Source organism: Pimephales promelas, chromosome 4 (genome assembly GCF_988280905.1).
Source record: "Pimephales promelas chromosome 4, fPimPro1.hap1.1, whole genome shotgun sequence".
Lineage (NCBI taxonomy): Eukaryota > Metazoa > Chordata > Actinopteri > Cypriniformes > Leuciscidae > Pimephales > Pimephales promelas.
In genome coordinates, this window is record NC_142772.1 from 43,952,599 (window position 1) to 43,970,461 (window position 17,863).

General features: G+C 34.6%; 2 protein-coding genes across 2 annotated transcripts in view; both read left to right on the forward strand.

Moving 5' to 3' along the window:
* lrrc74b (leucine rich repeat containing 74B) overlaps positions 1–10,716 on the forward strand; it is a 14,800-nt gene extending 4,084 nt beyond the window's left edge. The window contains exons 3-10 of the mRNA XM_039659943.2: positions 1,186–1,328; positions 4,865–4,997; positions 5,705–5,911; positions 8,112–8,221; positions 8,855–8,970; positions 9,309–9,387; positions 9,519–9,614; positions 9,696–10,716. Of these exons, the coding sequence (XP_039515877.2) occupies positions 1,186–1,328; positions 4,865–4,997; positions 5,705–5,911; positions 8,112–8,221; positions 8,855–8,970; positions 9,309–9,387; positions 9,519–9,614; positions 9,696–9,815 (1,004 nt within the window). The 3' untranslated portion in view covers positions 9,816–10,716. The remainder of the gene's footprint in view (positions 1–1,185; positions 1,329–4,864; positions 4,998–5,704; positions 5,912–8,111; positions 8,222–8,854; positions 8,971–9,308; positions 9,388–9,518; positions 9,615–9,695) is intronic.
* A 244-nt stretch (positions 10,717–10,960) lies between these two features.
* Positions 10,961–17,053, forward strand: nipsnap1 (nipsnap homolog 1 (C. elegans)). Its single transcript, XM_039659944.2, has 10 exons — positions 10,961–11,166; positions 12,065–12,192; positions 12,601–12,646; positions 13,086–13,180; positions 14,693–14,763; positions 14,845–14,985; positions 15,096–15,127; positions 15,210–15,304; positions 15,398–15,481; positions 16,396–17,053. The coding sequence occupies exons 1-10, from the start codon at positions 11,087–11,089 to the stop codon at positions 16,458–16,460; spliced, it is 837 nt and encodes a 278-aa protein (XP_039515878.1). The 5' UTR covers positions 10,961–11,086; the 3' UTR covers positions 16,461–17,053.
* The last annotated feature ends 810 nt before the right edge of the window (positions 17,054–17,863 follow it).

A 17,863-nucleotide genomic window follows, 5' to 3' on the forward strand; every position in this document is an offset into this window, starting at 1 on the left:
TGGCGGGGGGCGGGGGGCGTGGGTGATGCACGTTCTGATAGAGGGTGTCAAAGAGCTAAGGGGCAGAGAATATGATGTTTCCACTCAATGGGGAATAAAACAGGCAAACGGCCATGAGTCATGCTTGTAATTTCAGACAGGCTCCTCTCTCTCTTTCTTTCTCTCTCTCATTTTTCACCTGCTTGTTCTGCAGATACCGAAACACCTACACAATCCTCTACATATACATAAATCACGGCTCGATCCATCTCTCACTATCTCTCTGATGGCTGTTTATTCAGCTTTTTAGAGATAGCCATCTGCTAGATTACTGCTGTGTGCCTCCGCATACTGTATCTTAATGAATGGCTTGGGAATTTTCCACATTCATGATAATTGCGCATCTCAATGAGAAACAACGATACACTGTTGTCATATTTGGTTTACCAAGTCACACCAGTTCATCTCAGATGAGCTGTAAGGTTGCATGTGTGAATAGGCCACTGATTATCTTCTGTATCGACGGATTGACGAGGAAAACATTATTATTTTTGCTCGTAACAATAATAGTAGACCCCTATGTTATGTTTTAAACTTTAATGAGTAACTTGTTCCCGCACTTTTTGTGCTACAGACAATCAGATTCTACGCAGATTCTAATTCTTCATTTGTGTTCTGAAGATGATTGAAAGTCTTACGTGTTTGGAACGACATGGGGACTTAACCCATTAAAGGTGCCCTCTGGGATAAAAAATCAAATCATACACCATATTCCATACCATACCGCCTCCCATGGCCGAAACTGGTATTACGACACCTGCCGGGCCGGGGCTAGTAATTTAGCATGCTAATTTAGGTTATATCTCGGCAGCACAATAACTTGTCAGTTTTTTAATGAAATCATTGCACTTATTTCTTCTCATTCTTTTGATGTGTGTAGCTCATTTTTTTGGATATTTTTACCTCAATTATTCCATAATGGCACCTTTAAGTGAAATGGCTAACTAGACATGCTAACAACCCAAAACCTTGACTTGTTGCTTGGGCTTGTGAGAATACACTAGAAACCACATAGAAATCTCTATCTTGAGATCTTGTCTGTGTTTGTCTGTACTGATTGAGAAATTTTCCTTAACAGTCAATATTTTACCAATTTACCTAATTTATTTTGTAAGAGATATCAAATAAATTCTTATTGTGTTTTAGATGAAAAACAAGCATATGACCCGACAGGCCAGTTTGCTTACAAAGAGGCTTGTAAGATGCTGAACGTAATTCCTGCATCCTACTTCCTCCGAAATATGAAACAGAGTGAAATCAACATGATGCATTATGGATTGGGATCACAGGTAAGAGCAAATACACAGATTTAATGCCAGACGGCTTTAGTGAGGGAAAGAATTACAATGAAGCATTGTGAACAGCATAATTGAATTAAAAATTCAGATATATAAAATGGAGAATAACTACAAATTTACAAATTTGGATTAAAACACTATATTGTAAGTTTATTAAAAATTATGCTTATATAGACAAAATATTTCAGTATTTAGAGAGCGCAGAGAGATGCCTTTCGCAGTGCTTCGTGGTAGTGGGCGGGGCTAAATAGATATTTTGGAACGTCATGCTTATTTCGATTCTGTGATTGGTGTTTTTCTGTACAGCATCATGGGTAACGTAGTTTTTCACCAGGAATTCCAGCGTTTATTAAAAAAATAATAAGTTGAAATATATTGTGAGCTGATTGCTTCAGCCAAAGTTAACAACTTCGTTGCATACTGTAGGGCTGTCCTTAAAGGTTTATAAGTTATAGTTCGAAATCAATTTCCTTATAAAGAAAATGAATGGAATTTTTACTTCCGGGACCGACTGTTGCACTCTATTTGGAGTGCTTTTGTTTGTTTAAGTTCTCTGATTGGTCAAGATTTTATTGCAGAATCATGAGTAATGTCATTTTGATTTTTATGACAATTCCCACTTCACTGTTAAACATGATTATTTAAAAATAAGTCAAAATAATGTCAGCTGATGGCTACAGTAAAACCATATACCATATTAGTAGGCATCGACTTTAGGCATCGAGTTCACTTTTTTTTTAAAACTTTTGCTGATAATTTACTCACTCCCATGCAAGGTTATAATCGTTAACGAAAACTAACGAAAAAACGAAAACTAGATGGGAAAAAACATTGTCGTTAACTGAAATAAAAATAAAAACGAGCCATTACAAAAAAACTATAACTAACTAATACTGTAATGTGTGTTTGCAAAACTAACTAAAATAAAATAAAATTATAGAGCAAATGTCCTTAGTTTTCGTCTATAACACTATTTAAAACACGCAGTCTATTCGTTGCATTTCATTTCCCTGTAACGCTCTCTCCCTCCGTCTCTCTTTCAAATGCACGCACACACACAGCCCCTCCCCTCCGTGCAATGCACACCGCGTCTCTATGAAAACGAGGGTTCGATCAATGTTAAAAGCAAGTTCGCGAAAGGTTGGTATCTCATGATGAACATTTTACACAATCACACATTAAAAGGTGGTGTAAAAATATGTTAAATTCTTAATACAATTCTGTAAGTGTGTTAATGTCAACCCGAGAAGCGATTGAGCCTTCGTTAGAAAGTTACTGACTTAGTTGCAATTTTGAGGTAAAATGCTGCTGGGCAGTGGGCATGGCTGTGGCTAACCAGTCCGGACCTCGGCCATTTTTTTTTTACATTCAAAAATGGAATGGCATGATTGAATGATTATGTGAATGATTAATTAGCCATGTTTAGACCACCTGTGTGTTTGCAATTCATGTTGCAGCGAGAAGCTAGCGCAGTGAAGGGGGCTTGAGAACGCATTGTGAATGAGGGCGCTAGTGTAGCCTCTGTGTTGCCAGATCCACCTAATCGAATGGTGCGGTAATCTTCTGGACCTGTTTTTCGGATTTTTTGTGACACTTTAGGAAGTTATTATAGTGGAAAGTTGCATGTTAGTGTTAGTGATATATTAATCTTATTTCCAAAACACAAGCTTTGAAGTAATTTCGAATTGTTATTATATTATTTGCTTGTTTTTCGTAGCAATATCTGGCAACATTTTACTGTCTGCGTTAATAAAAAAAGCTTATAGACAAACTGCAATTGCATAAGGCAACCACACCAAACGCAATGATCATTGTGATTATCTGTAAAAACAATAGCATAATACAGATCTGTATGTTACAGAATAAAATTTGCCAAAATAACCTTACTGGCCAGCTGGAAGACAGCTCATGCTTTGTTAACGTTTCACATAGTCATCATAAATGCAATAATTAAAGTAGTGTTTCTCAACTAGCAATCTATTCAACTAGCAATTTATTTAGACCTACTTTTATTCTGTTTCTTTGCACAAAACTCTTCAGAAAGTGCCATTTAATAGTTAATATATATATATATATATATATATATATATATATGGTAAATTCCTTTAAAAAATCCCTTCATGTCCATGGGGAAATGTGGGTCCAATAGCCTAACCATTATTATATTACTAATTATTGTGAGGTAATTATTAACCATTATTACCTCACTAGTTTTCAGACCCTGGTTGCAGCCTTGCTGCTTGGTTGTCGGTGTCAAAACTCTATAAGCTGTGATTCAAATATTAAATAATGTTATGTCATTATTTTACTCTTACACTGACTGTTTGCTGCTTCTGTCCAGATTAGTGTTGTATAGGGTAAATTTAGTATAAGGTGTGGAAATTGTAAAGCTGTGGGATTTTTTTATAGAAGATATCTAGATTGTTACGGTAAAGGATTTTCACATTGTAGGCTTCATTTTATGTACTGGTTTTAATGTTGAATAGATATTTCTAAAATTGTATGATGTTTTTGTTGAGTTATTGTTACACAATTCTTTTTCTGACCTTTTTCAACCTTGCCCCTGACAAATAACCCAAACTACAAAAAAAAAGACTAAAACTAACACTAAAACTAATAAAAACTAAACTAAAACTAAGCATTTTCAAAAAATAGAAACTAAACTAAACTAGCAAACCCACTTTTAAAACTAATTAAAACTAAACTGAATTTGAAAACAAAATTTCAAAACGAAATAAAAATAAAAACTAATGAAAAATGCAAAACTATAATAACCTTGCTCCCATGTCATCCAAGATGCCATTCTCCAGTTGAAAAGAAATTAAGGTTTTTGATGAAAACATTTCCAGGACTTCATTTGGGAACCAAAGGGTTCAAGGTTCAAATGAGAGTTTCAGTGCAGCTTCAAAGGGCTTTAAACAATACCAGATGATGAATAAGGATCTTATCTAGCAAAATGATTGCTCATTTAAAAAATAAATAAAAAACTTTACGTTTTATTAGCACAAATGGTGCGCGTTCGTGACTCTCCTGTTTAAACTCATTCATCAACATGAACAAATCTTTTTCCGAGTCATTTCGTTCATTTAGATTATACCCTTATTCATCGTCTGGTGTCGATTAAAGCCCTTTGAAGCTGCACTGAAACTCTCATTTGAACCATTTGGTTCCCAATGAAGTCTGTTAAATGGAGAAAATCCTGGAATGTTTTCATCAAAAACCTTAATTTCTGTTCAACTGGAGAAAGAATGACATGGACAGCTTGTATGACATGGGGGTGAGTAAATTATCAGCACATTTTTTTTTAAAGTGAACTAACCCTTTTAAGGCTTATAAGTTAAAAATCAATTCTCCTATTGTGAAAATGATAATGAATGGGATTTTTAGTTTTGGAACCCAAGTTCACTCGTGCCTGTTATAGTTCACGGTTCTAGTGTTTTTTAAAACACAGCGCTGGTCTGAGGAAAAAATGCTTTTGTGGACACGAACAAAACAACGTTAAACGTTTTAAAAACTCTCCTCGGTAGGGAACCAAAGCTCTGGCGGTTTCTCTGGTAACCAACATCTCCATCTTGAAACTGAATCTGCGGGATAATTGTATGGAGGGAACGGGTGCCGCTGCCATCGCTGACATGCTCAAAGAGAACTGCTACATCACAGGTGACACTGACACACACTGCTTCTACTTTACAATACTGGCTTGGTTCCTGTTGGACTTTTACTCGGGATTCACTTGCAGTGTGAACTTCAAGTCTATCTGATCTCATCGAGACAGTCTTGTCATGTATTTTATAGAGGAACATGGTGATCGGACAAGTCTGGAATCTTTTAGAACCCAGTATTTTGCAAGGTGTTTTATTGTTCCTGTCCTGCATTGTGATATTTGAGCAATGGTGCTCAAACGTCTGAGTTAATTCTGTTGATGTGAATATAGCCCCCCAAATATCATGTAAAGAATTTATTAAATGCACACTTTCACTGAAAAAAAAGGTGTAGAATTGACTTTGAAAGAACATTCTCTCAGAAATTGCTAGTAAATTTCGGAAAATGAATTGGCAAGCAAAGACAATAATTACTTCATAATAATTACTTCAATGAGTTTATTGTTTCTGCCTTAAATTAATACATTGTTAGCTAACTGTGTGACTTATATGGCAATTTCTGAAATACATTATTTGGACACTAAATACATTCAATTGTAATTTAGACACATTGTGAAAAGTGTTATACAAATAAAAGTGAATTGAATTGTTGCTGCCTGATAGGATACAGTCAATAAAAAAAGTAGTACCTCAGGTATTTTGTTGTAAATTTAAAAGTAAAACATTGAAAGAATATGCAGTTGATTGTGTTTTTTTTCCTCCCAGAAATTGATTTGTCCGAAAACCGGATAGGTGAATATGGAGCCAGGGCTCTGTCCAGCATGCTGTTGGAAAACACTACCCTATTCTCTCTCAACCTCTCCGGGAACCATCTGGATGAGCGAGCGGCCAGACACCTGTCTCCAGCTCTGATCGGCAACCAGAAACTCCAGCACCTCGACCTGAGTCACAACAGATTCGCAGATACGGCAGGTGTGAGATGATATGAAAAGCTTGCGGTTGAAAGGTTCACTCCTTGAGCTTAGACTTGAGACCTCTTCTTCAATAACTTTGCTTTTAAAGAGGCATTTAGTGGTATTTGTCTCCCTAATGTTGGAACACTTGAACTGGAAGATTATTGCATGGCACTTAGTATGACAAGCATTGGAAGAAAACAGCTTGAGATTTGACCAAACACATTTATGATAATAAAAAAATATTAACCTTCTCTGCAATATTCCACAATGGGAATCAAATTAAATATGACAGTTTCTCTTACTTTGATTGTGCTGATGATTTTACAGCACTCCCGAGTGTAATGAAAATGTCTAGGCACAAAATGTTCATAGTTTAGTTTCAAATTCACTAAATAATGTTTTTGAACTTTGAAAACTGAGCTTTTTGAAGTTGCATTCCTGCTACAGTTAATTTCCGTTTCATGGCAACTGTAAGCAATTGTTTACCTAGACTGTTAAATCATTTTTTAATATTCTGACAAACATAGATATTATGTCAGAGAGGCAAACCTTGCTGATAAAAACCTTCAAATCTGCTGTTTTCAAACACATCTGGCTCACCAAAGATCATCTTTCTGTGAGAATGTATGGAAAAGCAATTCTTCAAAATAATGTTGTTTTTTTTATAGCTAAGTGCTCTCTTCTTAACAATGCAAATTAGAAATGATATTCAGCTTCAACACAAGCACAATATCTTCCTATTTGCAAACATCTCCATATCCAGAGGGCTGGATCTCAAATGATCAGAGACCCCAGTATGATGATGAGAGATATAGAATATAGTCCTAAAGCCCCATAGCTGTCAGCATGAATAACGCTGTGAAAACAAGGAAATTGCCTCAATAAAAGATTGCATATAATCATCAAGAGGAACTCCTCCATGACCTGCCATGATTCACACATCCTTAACAGATTCCACTGGCACATCTCTGTTCATATTACATATGGTTATGGCTTTCTTTTTATAATCATACACTGCTTGCTTATTCTTGGCAGGGTACCCTGGTGACCATTGAAAATATCCTCAATAAGGCCTGATATTGTGATATAAATCAAATATGATATTCATTGAGTTTTTATTTCTTGAAGAGCTTTGAAAATGGAAATGGTTTAAGATATGTGCTCACCAAGGATGCATTTATTTGTTAAAAAAAAAAATACAGTAAATATCATTATAATTTAAAGCAACCATTCTCTATTTAAATATATTTTCAAATTCCTTTGATGCAAAACTGAATTTTCAGCATCTAAAATGTAAATGATCAGCATTCCGTGCTTGACCCTAGGTTACTCCAGGGGGTTGTCCTTGTAATAAGTTCCTTTGGATAAAAGTTTCAACTAATTCTGTGGCTCTCAACTGGTTTCGCTTCAGGACCCATGATTTTATATCGAGGGCATCAAACCGTATTTTTGCAATTTAAACAGTATTTTTACTGTAATTTGTACAGTATAATACTGTTAAATGCGCCAAGGATTATGGGAAGATATGTGTTTAATAGGCTACTGCAATTATTTTCTACTGTAAATCGTAAAAAATAACGAATTATGTAATAGGTAATCAATTATAATACTGTAAATAAAAATACAGTAGTTAAATGAATATAGTATACAGTATTATTCCTGTAAATTAAAATATGGTACTTGTAATGTAAATGAAAAATACAGTACTTTACTGTAAATATTAATACAGTATACAATTGTATAACTGTAAATGAATTTACAAAAACACTTTTACAGTAACTTACTGTAAAAATTACAGCAAACTTTTTACAGTGACTCATTTTGCTTTTTAGAGACTGCTTAATTTTTTTATATTATTTAATTTTGTTTCTCTTCAGGTTTATGCATCTAAAGATATCCTATGGGTGGGCATAAAGAAAACATGGTGTCAATTTAATAATAAATAAAAGTTTTTCAAGATAAAAGTTGACACATTTTATAATAGTTTAAATAATATAATATATTATAAATTAAAATATAAGTAATATTATTATATTATAACTTTTTTTCATTTAAGGAAGAGGGTCGCTCACAAGGGGACCACCATATTTTAGGCCTAAATAAATTACTACTAAGTTAGATCATACCGAAATCAAATTATTAGTGGAAGGCACATAAACACTGAATTAATAACAGTAACTCCCCCATGTTGCTCTGCATCTTTCTCCTCCCCTCAGGGGAAATCCTGGGTGCTGCGATTGCCGAGAACGCGGGAATGAAGTCACTCAATCTGGCTTGGAACTGCATTCGAGGAAAAGGAGCCATTGCATTTGTTGAAGGCCTGGGGGTAAGAGAAAAATTAAGTCCATCCTCTGCCAGAGTCAGTCACTCATGCTGCTAAGAATTTACTTTAGCCTAAAATCCATTGATCAAGTCAAGTTTTAACAACTCAGATTAAAACTTCCCCCAGTCTTATCATGAGGTATCAAAGATCACTTGATGTTTTGAGACCGAAGACTTCATTTCACTATGAAAACACACTGAAACTTTCTCCCCTGTGCAAAAATAAATGAATAAAGAGCATTTCCATCACGACAACTCTTGGAATAGTTTTAGCATGTAATTGAATATAGACCAACGTTAATGTATTTGGTCTTGGCAGACTATGGGCCCTATTTTAATAATGTAAGTGCAAAGCGCACGGCGCAACTTAGTCCAAATCCCTTTTTGCCAAATTGCTAGTTTAACGAAAAATGGTCTGCACCCCCGGCGCATGGTCTAAAGGGGTTGTCCCTATTCTCTTAATGAGTAATGGGTGTGTTTTGGGCGTAACGTGCAATAAACCAATCAGAGTCTCATCTCCCATTCCCTTTAAAGGCCAGTTGTGCTCGCGCCATATGATATGACCCCTTTAAAAAAAGGAGCACTTAATTTCTGCACATATATTACTATATTCAGTCTGTTGGATTTGATTTTTAAGGGAAATATCTTCTTGCGGACCCTGGATTTGTCGTACAATGGCCTGGCCAAAGAAGGTGCGGTGGCTCTAGAGGAGGCACTCAAAAACAACAATACACTGGAGGATCTGAACATTAGGTACTGTCGTCATAGTATGGTTATATATCATAGCTGTATTTATGGACTGCAGGATGTGCTCAACCACGAGTCAATGATTTGAAGGCACACGTGAACACTGGACAGTCGTCTTGATTTATTGCCGTAATTATGAGATGGTCGAAGGCTGAAATTGTTCTATGTTTGTCGGCTAAATTTGTTTGAGTGTTCACAATGCACATTTATTCATGATTTATTTACAGTAGTGAAATCAACTAACAGCAGACATAGAAAACAGCCAAAATGACAAGCGCATTCATAAACACTTTTACTTCCATTGCCAAAAATACTTCAGTGTTGTCCTTTTTCTTTGTCTGCAGCAATAATCGCATACCATTTGAAGGAGCCGTGCATTTAGCGTTGGGCCTCAAAGTGAACACAACTCTACGAATTCTCAAAGTACGAAACATTAGAATAGGAAAAAAAGTGGCTTTTGAGCATAAACTTCCAATTCTGAAGACATCCAGAAGACATTTATATAATTTCTGTACATTTTATGGCTAATTCTGTTGGTTTTCCGAATGATCCAGATGTCTAGGAACCCAATGCAGTCGGCGGGATGCTTCGCCATTCTAAAATCAGTTCAAGCAAACCCAGAATCTGCAGTTGAGTTCTTGGACTTCACGGTGAGTGACCCTTACCCATTCATTTCTCATATTCCCTTTGATATTTATTCGTCTTTATTTCTAACATCGGTTTTCTTGAAGGACATTTGCGTCGACCAAGAATTTGAAGACTTACTCAACAGCACCAAAGAAACACTCCTAAACCTCCAAGTGAATCACAGTGGAAAAAAAGACCTGAAATGTATCAAACATTCTGGATAATCCATAGGCATGTAAAACTGCAAATGCATTTTTGATCTTGCACAATTGAGACTCTAAACTGATTTGAATCTAGCCTCACAATCCTCCATATGGTAAATCGGATCAAGTCATAGATGATGGATCGGTTTCTGGCGTTAAGGGAACAATGATTCAGTAGAATGATGTATTGATCAGGTTTTGATGGCATTAGTGACCTTACAATTTAAAACATATCAAACAAAATTGGTATTTGACATGATGTATGGAGCAATCAACAAGCTAGAATTTGTGTAAAATCATTGTAAACAACATATATGCAATTCCTTTATACTACACTACCATTCAAAAAAATCAGGGTCTGGAGGACTTTTTAATGTTTTTTTTTTGTTTGTTTTTTAAGTATCTTATGCTCACCTAGGGTGACCAACTGTCCTGTTTTCATATAACAATATAACCATTTTCTATCCATACAGAGGAGGCATAACCTACTTTAAATGTATTGAAATTAATAAGGTATCTTTGAGTAAACTTCGAGTAGCCTATCATTTGAGTAGGCCCATCTGTTTGCCGGGCCGAGTGTCCTGGTTTTTGGTAATCAAAATATGGTCACCATATGCTCACCAAGACTGCATTTATTTGTTCAATATACAGTAAGTATTATTTAATATTAGTACAATTTAAAATAATGTATATCTTCCTGTCATGCAAAGCTGAAGTTTCAGAATCATTACATAATAGTAATATCCTGATTTCAAGAAACATTTCTTATTATTATCATCAATGTTGAAAACAATTGTTCAGGTCGAAGGTTTTGAGAAAAGTATGATGCATTTTTTAGGATTGTAACTTTTGATCAATTTAATCCTTTATTGTTGAATAAAACATACAAGTATTAAATTCAATATTATTTGTACTTCTAAAACTTATTTCTCACACTGCAAGACTATTTAAGTGAACAACATCATTTGTCAGTGTCACATCTTCCTCAAATAATAACTATGGTGTTTAGGCAGCACGTGCTTGCTCATTCCATCTGATTAAAGTTAAAACGGGCAAACCAGCGTCGTAATACAAACTACAGTCTGTTTTAAACTGTTCTGTTAGTTTTGACAGTAATTTAATTACATCAGCGACCAAATAAACAGATTAATCGTCGTGTTTAATGACAATGCGCATATGGAGCTGAAGTCCAACAGTTCACGCGCGTCAAACATTAACTCAGAGAAGCGCGTGTGTCGCAACTCCTGCAACTTCATATAGACGTCGTGAATCTATAAACAACAGCGAGAATAATGGCGGCGACACGCTCTCTACATATCCTCAAGAGACAGCAGCATTTCATTAACAAGGTGCATTCCGCATGGCTGGCCAGGTATTGTGCTTTTGTCACTTTGAGATGCATGTAATACGACACAATTGCTAGTTAAAGTTAATCAGCAATGCAAGTAAACGTGCAGATCTAGAGTCAAATAAGTCATATTCAGTATGCGGGTAGTTGATATATTTTACATCAGGTGTTTTATGCTGAAATGCATGTAAATCCATGCCATAATGGATAGTGTAGGTTTAGTGCTGCATAACCAGGGAATTTCAGAGTGCATCTATTTCTAGTCTCTAAATTTGCACCCACAATGCATATGATATTGCTAGACTATTAAATATTTCCTCTGACATTCCAATCATTTCTATCTATGTGCACTTAGTTTTTACTTGGAACAGGCCAAGTTTTATTTTAAAATGTGTAACGTTATATTCATAAGTTGTTGTAGTAATTCACAGTATACCTTGAGCAACCTGAGGTGAGACACACACACCCTCTCTTATCCTACCAATCTAATGAAGACATACATAGACTGCTTTTATAAAGCTAAAAAAAAGTAATATCTACAGGCTAATTATACCAAAGAAAACCTTTTGCATATTTAGAAATCATTTATGACTCAGTGGTCTCCACAGGGAGCAAATTTGTCCCCAAAGTATAGTGAAGTAAGCTCTCCATGTAAATTATCATTCGAATATTGTTTTTATTGCCAAAATTCATGTTATGTAACGATATGCATCTAATTTTTGCATTTCTTTTTGACCCACATATGCACTTTAAAAGTTTAAAAACTGCGTGCATACTAATTATTTAAGATGGAATTTAAAATGTCATCTTTGAAACGTCACATCAACTAATGTGCGTACTTGCTTTTGCATTGCAGCTTGTGATGCATCATTTATATATTTATTAAACACTTGCTGAAACAGTTTTGCTTGTGAATCTTAAGAGGTTTTGCAAATAAAAGTGATGAAGGCTGGTTGAGTTCCATGTTTGCACACAAAGTGGATGCCAGGAAAGATGCCCACTCCAATCTGCTCTCCAAGAAAGAAACCAGCAACCTCTACAAGATCCAATGTGAGCCAATCCATCTAAAACCTTCTAGATGCGCTCAAATGTTTAGGCCTTGGGAGAAATTGTGCATGAAATATAGTTGATGGCAATTGCTAAAAATATTCCCATGCATGAATTGATGTGCTTTCTTGTCGTTTGGCTTCAGAAAAACAGCCTAAACTGTTTGTTTTACACTAATTGCTTTAATAAATCAGCTTCCAAAGAGTTTATTTGAAGATTTGATTTATTTTCAGGAGACCAGCTGTATGGGGAATTGTTATGAAAATTGGGTTTAGAAAAATGAGCATGATATTTCAGAAAAACGGTTGATTTGAGTGATAAAATCACAAGCTAAATTCAAAACGTTACAAAATTAAGATTCTGGTCTATTTGTCTTTCCTGACATCTTAAAATCTTATTTTTTTCTTGCAGTTCACAATGTCAAGCCAGAATGCATGGAGGCATACAACAAACTGTCGTAAGTAATCTTATACAGCGAATGAAGTCTATTTTCTTCATATGTAGCCTTGCTTTCTTTCAGTATGACGCCCTCAGGTCTGCATGTCGAGATTTGACGTACTTTGAGTCCTTGATTGTCCCATGTGACTGTGATATGTTATCATTAGACTGTAAAAAAATGATATGATCTATAAGTTATGACTGCATATGTTTTTACTCGTTTTTCAAGACTCAGTTTCATGTAATTTAAGTTGAAATTAATTAAACATTCAAGTTGATTGTACTTTAAAATTGAAGGCACCAACTTTTTTTTACAGTGAGCATCTGCACGCAAACTGCACGCAAAACAATTTCATGTGGTTCTTAATAGCCTGTTGACCATATTATAGATGTTTTAACAGGTTTAAATTAATAACCATGTTTTGTTTTTTTTATCTCTTCCCACTGTCTGATTTTAGGGATGAGGTTCAGAAAGAACTCCATCGGGATGCAGATTATCCATGTGAAGTTGTCGGAAGCTGGAACACCTGGTATGGTGAACAGGATCAAGCAGGTGAGATGAAAAAGTATTTTGCTTTTTCCATTGCTGGGACAAAACTGTGGAATAGTCACAGATTAGTTTTGAGTTGTGGTCTATATAGTTAAATAAACTTTCTTATGTCTACAGTGTCTACTTTTAAAGAGATAGTTCACACAAAAATGGAAATTCTGTCATCATTTACTCACACTCTAGTTGTTACAAACCTGTATGAGTTTCTTTCTTGTGTATTTTTGGTAATTAAACAGTTGATGGCCCACATTGACTTAGTATTGAGGATAGTATTTTTTTTCATGCCATGGAAGTCAATGGGGTCCATCACCAACATTCTTCAAAATATCTTCTTTTATGTTCCACACAAGAAAGAAAGTCAAACAGGTTTTTAAACAGTCTGAGGGTGAATAAATTATGACGGAATGGTTTTACTGTGCTTATATATATATATATATATATATATATATATATATATATATATATATAGTTTCAGGTCAGTTATTTTTTTATATTTTGGAATAGCTGCATTAATTTGAACAAAAATGTAAGAAAAGTAATACAGTGAAATATTATTGTAATTTAAAATACAGGAGCGAAATTTAAATTTATTCCTGTGATGAAAGCTGAAATTTCAGCATCATAACTCCAGTCTTCGGTGTCACATGATCCTTCAGAAATCCTTCTAATACATGGATTTCAGGAAACATTTGTTTGTTATTATCAGTGTTGAAATGATTCTTTGATTATGAAGTTCAAAAGAAAAAAATCATTTATTTGAAATTGAAATCTTTTGTAACATTATACATGTATTTATTGTCACTTTTGATCAATTTAATGTGTCCTTAGTGAATGAAAGTATAATTCTTTTCTAAAGTTTGTTTGTTCTTACATACACAGAACAAAGAAAAAAGCCAGTTTTTGCACACACTTTTAAGTATATTTATTTCACATTTGGAAGTTGATTAAGTTAAGTAAAATTAACAAAGAAAAAGTTTTGAGTAATTTCTACTTTGAAGTTGAAGTTTGCAATGCTCAGATTCAAGAACGTTTTACTCAAAGAATATAACACTGAATTAAGCCATGCATGTAAAGTGTGTTCCTGTAAAAATACAGTAGATATTGTGTAGACAACATACCTACATAGAAGTAATGCAATACTTGGTCCAAAATACACAATAGTGGTAACATGTGTTGGATCAATGAGTATGAATGTGGAATTTTGAGTAGGAAAAGATGTTACTAAACCTAACAACAAAATCAATGATAAAACTGTAAATACAGCAGGAAAACAGTGAAAAATGTCCCAGTGCATGATGGGAGCACCAGTATCAGAAAGTTGAGTAGGTTTTACTTAATTTGATTACGTTTGTATTTAAATTTTGTATTATTATTCTCGCCTGAGCTAACGGTAGAAATGACATGTGTTTTTTCTGTAGCAAATAGTATTGTTATCAGTGATAAAAAAGCACCGTCTGGATGTTTTGTGTGTGATGTGACAGTACGATAGTGACACATGCTGTTTTGTGGTTGTAGTGCATCTCTGGAGATACTCTGGTGGATATCCTGCTCTTATGGAGTGTTTGCACAAACTCAACCTCAATATGGTATTGAACACATCTAATAACACATTTAATAAATTCATAATCCATATATTTGTGTCCTTTACGGAAATGTTTCCTGTACAGACGTATCTTGCATTTCGAAAAGAAAGGAGCAAAATGTTGATCTCTCGACGCAACCAGCTTCTTCTGGAGTTTAGTTTCTGGAACGAGCCTGCTCCCAGAACTGGCCCCAACATTTATGAAATGAGATCATATCAACTACTAGTAAAGGCCATTTAATCATTCTTTTTTACAATAATTTGCATTGCATTTTATCATTTAAAAAAAAAAAAATTCTTTATTTGGTTTGTTTGTCCTGAAATTTCTCAATCAAGCCTGGTACAATGATCGAATGGGGAAATCATTGGTAAGTTTGTGTGTGATTTGTGAAAAATATTGATATTATATCACCATGTTGCATATATTTGATCTGTTTTATCATGTTCCAGGGCTCGAGCAATCAAGTATAGACAGGAAAACAATGAAGCAGTGGGCGGCTTCTTCACTCAGATCGGTGATTTGTATGTTGTTCATCATTTATGGGGTATGAAACGTCCTTTTTCTTCTCCTTTTGATCATTGCATATTAAAAAGTGGCAACACTTTTAAATCTCTGAAAATATTTAATGTGTTTTTAGCTTATAAAGACCTGCAGTCCAGAGAACAGACCAGAAACGCTGCTTGGTTAAAAGAGGGCTGGGATGTAAATGTGCACTATACAAGTGAGTATGAACAAAGACGGGGGATGTTTGGAATAAAATATTAGCATACTGATTATTGCATACTGCATAATAGAGCTTAGTCAATGAGGCTGTGAGGTAGAAGTACAGTGCATTTAAAGGAGTAGTTCACTTTTAAAAACGCTTTTAATGATAATTTACTCACCTCCATGTCATCCAAGATGTCCATGTCTTTCTTTCTTCAGTCGAAAAGGAATTATTGTTTTTGATGAAATAAATTCCAGGATTTTTCTCCATATAATGGACTTCAATGGGAACCAAACGGTCCAAGGTCCAAAAGACACTTTCAGTACAAACTGCAAACTGTACAAAGGGCTTTAAACGATTCCAGACGATGATTAAGGCTCTTATCTAGCAAAACGATCGCTCATTTAGTGACAAAAGTAGTACAGTAGAATGGAAAAAAACCCTTTCTATGTGAACTGACTCTTTCTGAGCTGTTTTCATAAGGAGACTTGAGTAATAATGATGCTAACAATTCAGCTTTGGCATCACAGGAATACATTACATTTTAAAATATATTAAAAAAGAAAAAAATTGTAATACTACTTCACAATATTACTGTTTTTACAACTAGAAATGTTTTAAATGTTGGTATCCTACATTGTCCATTTATTATTATCTCTGAAACAAATATTTAGCTATTTCTTTTCAAATGATGTAAAAATTACTTAACTTTTGTCAGTCTGATCAAATACTTTTGGAAATTGCAGGGAATTCAGGGTATTCCAACCTGCAAACAGTAGTGTTCAGAAATATTAAGCAATTCCAGTCGTAATCAAAGTGTTTTCTTTGTAAACGGTGCCATCTGGTGAATTTCAGTATACATCACATCTAAGCAATGCAACTTTTGATCAGTACATTGACTTATTTATGTCTGGTTTTTTTTTTGACAGTGCCTCTTATCCAAAAGATGGAATCGAGAATTATGATTCCTATGCAACACTCCCCTCTGCAGTAAAGCAACAGTGTTTCCCCTGTGATGATAGCCTGACTAGGTCAGACTTCCTATTTCCGCTAATTTCATTTTGCTCCTGTAGTCCTGTCTACAAAGCAAAGTGAAGTAGCAGAGTCTGGTATTAACAGGCTACTGTGATGATACTTAATAGGTTGACAATTCATCTGGAAATCTAATTCATGTAGAGTTTTGTTCAAACACATCTGAACCAGATGATCAAGGTCTTCAGGTCCTCTTGAAGAAGACAGTTGTGTTAGAGTAGAACTGTAAATGCCATTCTGAGAACCACAATGATAAACTCTGGTGCCTTTGTGTCAGACTGTTTTAGTGTCAAATTAAAACAGCAATCTGATATATAGAATTTAAAAATTACAGTCTTGTTTTTAGACATTGTTCTCTTTTTTATTGGATCATTTGGCAAGTTTGACCTGTTTTTGAGGAAACTTTTATCTGAAATGCTGGTGCTTGTCTGAAGCATAACAATTAAATAAAGCAATTATGCCATTATCAGAATTCCTTATCATGATGTCCTTAATTAGAGCATGGAAATTGAAAACTCGATGTTAGGTGTATATTAATAAATACATTTCTGTTGACTTGTAGTCTTTTCTTACACTGTTTGAAGGAAATCCTGCATGTTTATTTATGATTTTATAATATGTTATAGTGTTACCATGGTAAATTTCTGTAGTAGAATATTTGCCTGGTTTAAATGAAAGCAGTAAGGTTTTGGCAGAGACGGACAGTACATTTACTTGAGTACAGTACTTAAGTACAATTTTGAGGGATCTGTACTTTACTCGAGTATCATTTTTGGGGAGTACTCATGACTTTACTGAAGTACATTTGAGAGGCAAATATTGTACTCTTTACTCCGCTCCGCACCACACAATCAGCTATTATGTTACTTATGCAATTGAAGGAACTTGTGCCTCTCTGCCGGTTGATATAAGAAATAATTGTCTGTTTTCAATAAAACATGCTGTCTTCCAGTTTGTTACTTTAAAGCTGCTTTGAAAAAAATCTGTTTTAAATAGAGATGATTGTCTTAACTTTTTTTTTTTTAAATGGGCTTTTATTTGATTGTATTTCTGTACCTTTTATTAAGAGACCATGACACACACACACACAAACTCAAGTACAAATAAAGGGGAGAGAAAACAGCAATATAGATGTATTGATATATTAGTGTAAAACCATACTACTATGCAAAAATTGCTTTTTGAAACAAAGCAAATATGGCTGTGCTGTTGACTTCTTTTCAATCTTGCTGTCTCTCATGTTTACTTTATTTCACTTGTTTACAGGGTCAGTGCACATTAATGAACAACATCAATATAAGTGTGCCATATATGCATAAAAAAGTCAATCTTTCATCTGTAGAGAAGATTATTTTTGTGAAATTG